General features: G+C 44.1%; 1 protein-coding gene across 1 annotated transcript in view; it reads left to right on the top strand.

Moving 5' to 3' along the window:
* Positions 1 to 7,793, top strand: part of LOC116104122 (receptor-type tyrosine-protein phosphatase H-like) — a gene marked incomplete at its 5' end in the record, with an annotated part of 18,366 nt that overhangs the window by 2,189 nt on the left and 8,384 nt on the right. Inside the window, 3 exons of the mRNA XM_031390911.1 lie at positions 1,726 to 1,992; positions 5,061 to 5,139; positions 5,249 to 5,296. Of these exons, the coding sequence (XP_031246771.1) occupies positions 1,726 to 1,992; positions 5,061 to 5,139; positions 5,249 to 5,296 (394 nt within the window). The remainder of the gene's footprint in view (positions 1 to 1,725; positions 1,993 to 5,060; positions 5,140 to 5,248; positions 5,297 to 7,793) is intronic.

The following is a 7,793-nucleotide window of genomic DNA, read 5'->3' as shown; positions in this document are numbered from 1 at the left end:
ATATATACTCATTTATTTGTGTTCAGGTGTGAGTAGATTGGGTGTGCAGAGGTCAGAGAACAACTTGCAAGAGTCATTTCTCCCCTTCCACCCCATGAATCTCAGAGACCAAACACAAATTGTCAGCCCTATGCTTGTTTATTTGCTGACACAGGGTCTTATGTAGCCCAGGCTGGCCTTGAACTGATCGTTTTGCCTCCACCTCCCAAGTGCTGGGATCACCCAGCTTCTGGCTTGTTTATTAACTTTTAAATTAAGATTTTTTTTTTGTGGGAATACTAAGTAATGAGAGAGAGATTCTGGGCCTGACTTGGGCTTTTGAAATCTCAGTGACACACCTCCTAATCTTTCCCAAACTATCTACCAACCGATGACTAAGCATTCAAATACATGACCCTAAGGGGGCTATTTTCATTCAAACCACTACACTGGTATCATTGTACTTTGGATTTATAGGCCTTATTCCTAAAAATTATCATTCCCCAGCAAGTAGAAAGTTCCAAACTGTAAGTTCTGTTGGTTGTAGGGTTTTTGTTTGTTTGTTTGTTTGTTTGTTTTTAACTCTTGGGAAATGGGGTCTTTGGAGTTAGGAAGGCTTAATACCACTCAGAAACTAACACCTTTACAGTCAGCTGCTTTGTGTGGCAGGAAAGGTAACTGGACCAAAAATCCCATCATGCCACAGGGCCAGAGAGATGTAGAGATTCCAAGATCTCAAGCTTGAGGTCTCTCTCTCTCTCTCTCTCTCTCTCTCTCTCTCTCTCTCTCTCTCTCTCTCTCTCTTTAACTCACTCACTCTAAGACAGATACTCACAACATGGCTCAGGTTATCCTCAAACTCATAGCCAATCACCTGTCTCAGCTTCCCACTAGGATTACAGGTGTTAACTACCATGATTGGCAGTAGACATAACCCTAAGACTCTGTTCAATTTTAGCTTCCAAGAGGTGACAGATCTACAGAATAAAAACTATACCAACAGCTCAGTGACCCTGATATGGAGTCCTCCTAAGGACCCCTATTCTCATTTCTATACCTACTGGGTTCAGTGCACCAGTGAAGAAGAGACCCAGAGAAAGCAGGATCCTGCAGGACATGAAACCAAATCCAAAGATAGTACCAAGGAGTCTTGGTATGAGGTCAAGACTCTCAGATCTGGCACTTTGTGCAACTTCAGCTTGTGGGCAGAGAGGAACAATATACCCAATCCCATAAAAAGCCCACAGGTACCGTTCAACCTCATGGGCAAGAAGGGAGCGTCAGAGTTGGAGAGACAGCTTAACAGTTAAGAACTGTTAAGAACAGCTTACTGTTCTTACATAGTTCAGTTCTTCCCCCTTAAGTCAAGGGCCTCACAAACATCTTTAACTTAAGTGGAGGGGACTCAATACCCTTTTCTGGCTCCAATGGGCACTTCTACCCACATACACATATCCCTATATAGAGAATAATGCATACACATAACTAAAATATTTCTAAAGGAAAAAAAATGAGTGGACTACAAATTCTATAATGCCATGGGGTTGTGACCTTATACATTCAGTGATACAGAATCCAAGGCATTGTGGGGGTTGTAGTTTGGAAGGACTTTGGTCTTTGGAGACAAAGATGATGTGTTTATGTTTGGAGACAAAGGGACAGGCTAGTTGTCAGAGAGTTGGGTGTGCAAACCCAACCACCTTTGGTGGATGGGTCCTATTGATTCCTCTCGTTTTCTTTACTTAGCACCAGCTGCTGTCAACATCACCTCCTGCATCAGCACTTCTGGGGGTTATGGGGTCATCCTGACCTGGTCCTGCCCATCTGGGGGTTATGAAACCTTTGATGTGAAAGTGGGTAGGAAACAGAACTCCAAAAATGGATCTTTGTGTGGGAAGGGTGTGACAGTGTCAGATCTTGAGCCAGCTCAGTCCTATACAGCCACCATCACGACTGTCTTCAATGAACTGAAGGCCCAGTCTGTCTCTACAACTTGCCACACAGAGAGTGCAGGTGAGTAAAGAGTCCCAGAGACCATCCTTGCCATGGAGAGAGGCCATGGGTTTTGTTTTTGTTTTTGTTTTTGTTTTTTTTTTGGTTTGTTGTTTGTTTTGTTTTGTTTTGGTCTGTCTGCCTTTTGTTTTCTGATTTCGCCATCTCTGTCTTTCTGAGTGTGTACATGTGTGTGCAGGTTCATGTGCACACATGTGTATGTATGTGACCAGAGGATAATCTTGTGTATAGTTAATTTAGAATCCACATTAAACATTTTTGTATTATATTTACTTATTTATTTGTGTGTGTGCCACAGTGCACATGTAAGGGTCAGAAAACAAACTGCAGGAGTCCTTTATTTCCTTCTGCCATGTGGGTCACAGGGATCTAACTCAGTTCCTTTGGCCTGCTGGTGAGCACTTTCACCTCTTGATCCATCTCACAACTCCACATACATTTTTTTTTCTTATAGAGACCTGGTCTCTCATTGACCTGAGTCTGGCCAAATCCAGCTGATGCCTTGAGGATGAGGAAGTATGTGATGGTTGGCTGTCTATATTAGGCTAACCAATGGGTCGGCTTGTTGTTGGATGGGTGTCTTGGGATCTGGATCCCAGAGTAGCAAACTCCAGGAATATGCATGCCTCTCCCTCCTCAGACTGATATTATAGGCATGTGCCACCAAACCTGGTTGTTTCTGAGATTGAACTCAGTCATCATGCTTGCAATGCAAACACTTTACCAACTTAACCGACTTACTAATTTCCCTAAAACAGCTTCTTGAGATAAAATTCATCAGACACACAACTCACTTACTTGAAGTCATCACACAGCTTGCTGGCATTTGGTGTATTTCCAACACCATTGTAGCTTCCAATACCATTAACCTGAGAACAATATTCCTTTAATAAAAAATTAGTTATTATCTTTTTAATGGTGTTTTGCCTTCATGAATGTCTATATATTGCATGCATACCATTCCTGCAGCAGCCAGAGGGGCATCAGATTCCTTGGAACTGGAATTTCATGTGGTTGTGAGCTGCCATGTGGTTCTGAGTGTTGAACCAAGGTCCTCTGGAAGAGCAACCAATGCTTTTAACCCTGAGTCACACCTCTCCACAGTTGCATTCTCTGTTTTTTATCTCTAATTTTTCTTTTAAATTGTTCATTTCATTTATATATTTGGGAATGGGTCCGGGAGGGGATGTGCACACACATGCCACTATGCATGTATGGATGTCAAAGACAACTTGTTCCTTCTTCCATGTGGGTGTTATCACCATGCTTGGCTGCAAGCAGTTCAACCCACTGAGCCGTCTGGATGGCCCTACCATGACTTTTTTTAATGTATGTCATCCTGCTCCCTTTGTCTCTTCCTAGTAAATCCTAGGTAACCATTCTGGTCAGACAGCAGAAGTGAATGCAATGTTGAACTTTGCTTTGTCCAATCTGTTCCTTGGGAGTGTTTTTCTTTTTACAAACTTGCATTTGTCCTCTGGAGAGGACAAAGTCTCTTGTCAGTTGCTGAGGGACCAAATTAGTGAGGTACACAATTGTCATAAAGAACTTATATATTCCTACTGGAATCTGTTGACCACCAGCTCTATACAACCAGGACTGCTGGTACTAGTACTTAGTATCTAAGGGCAGATCCTAGGAGAACTGAGCCAAGGTCCTGAGCTGTACTAGATATCAAGAGAGCTCCACTGCTAGGCACTTTTCCCTTGGAAAGCAAATCTCTGAGAAGACCAAGGCCCTACCCTTGGGAGGCCGTGAGGACGAGGGAGTGTGTGATGGTTGGCTGTCTAGATTAGGCTAACCAATGGGTTGGCTTGCTGTTGGATGGGTGTCTTGGTTTCTGAGAAGTCCCGCACCGTACAGGCAGCACTTTGGGTGGCACCAGCCCCTGAATAGGGAATCCTAGATTGTATAAGAATGGAGACAATAAACTGGGCACTGGCATGCATCAACTCACTGCTCTCTACTTTTGATTGCTTTCCACTTTGGGGATATGATTCGATGAGCTACTTCAAATTCAGGCTACCTAGACTTCCCCTTGGGGATGCACTGCAATAATGTAGCCTTGTCTGGTTTGGAACTATGTAGCGGAGGATGGGTATGAAATCACAGAGATCTGCCTGCCTCTGCCTCCTGAGTGCTGGGATTTAACGCATGAGCCACCATTCCCAGCTTTTTCAGAGGAACTGAGTTTGGTTCCCAGCATTCATATCAGGCTCCCCCTTTTAGGGTATCCAATGCCCTCTTCTGGGCTCTAAAGACACCTATACTCACATGTACACACCTACACACACAGAGAGATGTAAAAGAAGAAATGATGTATTTTAATGTATTTGAGCTGGCAAGATGGATCATAGTGTGAAAGAGCTTGCTGACCTGAATTCAACCCCAGGAACTCACATGATGAAAGGAAGAACCAACTGCTCTAAATTGTCCTCTGACCTCCATATCTCCATATGTGTACCCTGGCACACATACATGCTGAGAGAGAGAGAGAGAGAGAGAGAGAGAGAGAGACAGAGACAGAGACAGAGACAGAGACAGAGAGACAGACAGAGACAGACAGAGAGAGACAGAGACAGAGAGACAGAGAGAGACAGAGACAGAGAGACAGAGAGAGAGACAGAGAGAGACAGAGACAGAGAGAAATAGAGAGACAGAGAGGTAATACATTAAAAAAAATAATGCATTTGGGTGTGCAGCTAAAAGAGCCAGAAGTTTGCAAAAAAGGGCTGTCTTTTCCCTTTTTTCCATCTTCCCTGTGGGCCTCACAAAACAGAGCAAGCTGAGGTCAGAGATAGCAAATCTATAGACAAGACCTGGGCTTTGAGCCAGCAAGCTGAGTCATCAGGTAAAGACACATAACTCACAAGACTGAAGACCTGAGTTCGATCCCTGGGATCTGGTGAAGAGAGAAAACTGACCACATAAAATGCTGTTCTTTGACTTCTACATACATGTGCCATCTCTCTCTCTCTCTCTCTCTCTCTCTCACACACACACACACACACACACACACACACACACACACTTGGTCACCAGCATCTCTCCTTTGTTTCTCATGGCAGCCATCATTGCTGGAGCCATTGTGGGCATCCTCCTGCTTCTCATCCTGGTGGGCCTGCTGATTGTCTTCCTGAAGAAGAGGTGAGTCTTGGAACAGGACTAGTAGGTACTTGGCTGGTGGACCGGAAGGGAAGATGAGGATTCCTGGTCCTGGGCTTAGGCCCCAAGCTTTACAGTGTCTTCCTTCCAGGAGAAAGAAGAGACAGCCAAAGGACATGCCCAAGGATCTGGTGTTCAGGTGAGTGAGGCTGGAGGAGCATCCAAGGGAATCGCCATCAATGCTGCTCATTGGACAGGTCAGAGGGCTGAACCAATTAGTTTCCTCACACAAGCCTCAGAAGGGCCCCCTGCAATGGGCCACAGCTCATTCAGGGAGTCAATTCTTTTTTTTCTTCCTTAAAATTTTTATTTATTATACTTTGAAAATTTTGGCTGGGCGGTGGTGTGCATGCCTTTAATCCCAGCACTTGGGGGGCAGAGGCAGGTGGATTTCTGAGTTCGAGGCCAGCCTAGTCTACAGAGTGAGTTCCAGGACAGCCAGAGCTATACAGAGAAACCCTGTCTCGAAAAAACCAAAAAAAAAAAAAAAAAAAAAAAAAAAAAAGAAAGAAAGAAAATTTTGCACACGTATGCAATATGGTTTGATCATATTCAGCCTAATTTTTAAAAAATTATTTATTTTATATGTATGAAGGTTCTCCTACATGTATATCCATTTACTGCACACAGTCTTGGTGCCTGAGGAGGCCAGATGAGGGTATTAGATCCCAATAGAACTAGAGATACAGATGGTCGTGAGCTGCCATGTGGGTGTGGGCGCTGAGGATTGAACCTGAGTCCTCTGGAAGACCAACCAGTTTTCTTAAGCACTGAGCCATCTCTCTAGTCCTCATTCCAATTTCTTACATCTATCTATCTATCTATCTATCTATCTATCTGTGTGTCCACACAACAAATTGCATGTGAGAAAGTCAGAGGATCACTTGTGAGAATTGGTTCTCTCTTTCTACATGTGGGTCTTGGGTTTCAAACTGAACTTGTGTTCTAGCACCAGGGATTGCTAAAAGGCAAAAGATTCTAGATTTTGATCTATGTATGGAGACAAATAAAGCAAGAAGAATGGAGAGGGAGGTTGAGGAACATAGTAGACAGCATTAAAACTATAGGAGGGAGCCAGGCTTGGTGGCACATGCCTTTAATCCCAGCACTTCAAAGGCAGAGGAAGGCTGATCTCTGTGAGTTCTGAGGCCAGCCTGATCTACATAGAGTGAGATGCAGAACAGTCCAGACTCCACAGCAAAACTCTATCTCAGAAACAAAAATCAAACCTAAATAGATAAAAGCAAAAGCAACTGAAGGCAGTCTGTCAAGATGGCTCCATCTGGAAGGTACTTGCTGTTGAATGACCTGAGTCCAGTTCACAGGCTTCACACTGTGGAAAGAAAGTGTGACGCCCACGAGTTGTCGTCTGACTTCTTCACACACACATCAGGGCACATGCGTGCTCCCCTACCTCACCCTGCCAACACACACTAAATAAAACACATAATTAAAAAAAAAAAAAAAACTGCTAGAGGAATTGCGAAGCCAGTTAAAAAGAATTTGAGCACAGGTTTGAAGTAACTCAGATGTGTCCTGTGAATTCACCAGGGGCTTGGAAAAGAAATATCTGCTTCCAAACAGGGACGTCACTAAAAGCTAGAGAGCTCAAACAAGCGCAGCTTGATGAATAAGGGAGCCCTATTAGGGATTACCTGCAGAGCCTTGCTGTTCATAGAAAGAGGGCTTCGTTCTCCAAGAGTCGATCCTCACCTACCATTAGGCAAACTTCTTTTCTTTTTTTAAAGATTTATTTATTATTATTCATAAGTACACTGTAGCTGTCTTTAGACACACGAGAAGAGGGCGTCAGATCTCATTACGGGTGTTTGTGAGCCACCATGTGGTTGCTGGGATTTGAACACCATGTGGTTGCTGGGATTTGAACTCAGGACCTTCGGAAGAGCAGTCAGAGCTCTTACCCGCTGAGCCATCTCGCCAGCCCGGCAAACTTCTTTATGACACGTCCAGAGCAGGAAGGATGCAAACCTAGACCTTGCACGCCACCGTGTGTTCAAACATCAGAAGTGACTACAGGCTGCAGTAAGGAAAGGCACAACACCAGGCTCCGGGAAAGTTTGTGAATCCTGGCTTCTGTGAGGGATTCCGGCAGTCTCAGAAAACTCTCTCACATACTGTGGAACGGGTAATTTCCCTTTTTGGATGTCTCATATAAGGAACAGATAAATGGCTGCAAGTGGAGTTATACTCTGTCTAGGACGGAGACCAATCATGGTATACGGGCAAGGACTCTCCTGATACACTGTGAATACACTGAAGAGTGTTGGGGAGCGACATGAGAGATATGTCAGGTGGGACGCGGTAAGGTGGAGCTTTGCAAGGGAAAGCAAGGATGCCAATTCACTTCTAAGGGAGGAATTTGGAGAGTGTTTTCTGTCTGTTTTAAGATTTAATTTGTTCTTATGTTTTATGTGTAAAATGTGTCTAGCCTGTATGTGTACACGTACACCGCCTACGGGCAGTACTATAGAGGATAGAAGAGTGTTCTGGATCCATTGGAACTGGAGTTGTAGATAGTTGTGAGTTATTATGTGGGAGTTTAAGTCCTCTGGAAGAGCAGCCAGTGCTGTTAACCATTGAGTCATTTCTCCAGCCCCATCTTCCTTTTTTTTTTT

Source organism: Mastomys coucha, unplaced genomic scaffold (genome assembly GCF_008632895.1).
Source record: "Mastomys coucha isolate ucsf_1 unplaced genomic scaffold, UCSF_Mcou_1 pScaffold21, whole genome shotgun sequence".
NCBI lineage: Eukaryota > Metazoa > Chordata > Mammalia > Rodentia > Muridae > Mastomys > Mastomys coucha.
Note: the sequence above shows the minus strand (reverse complement) of the source record. Positions and strands in the feature narration are given on the sequence as shown.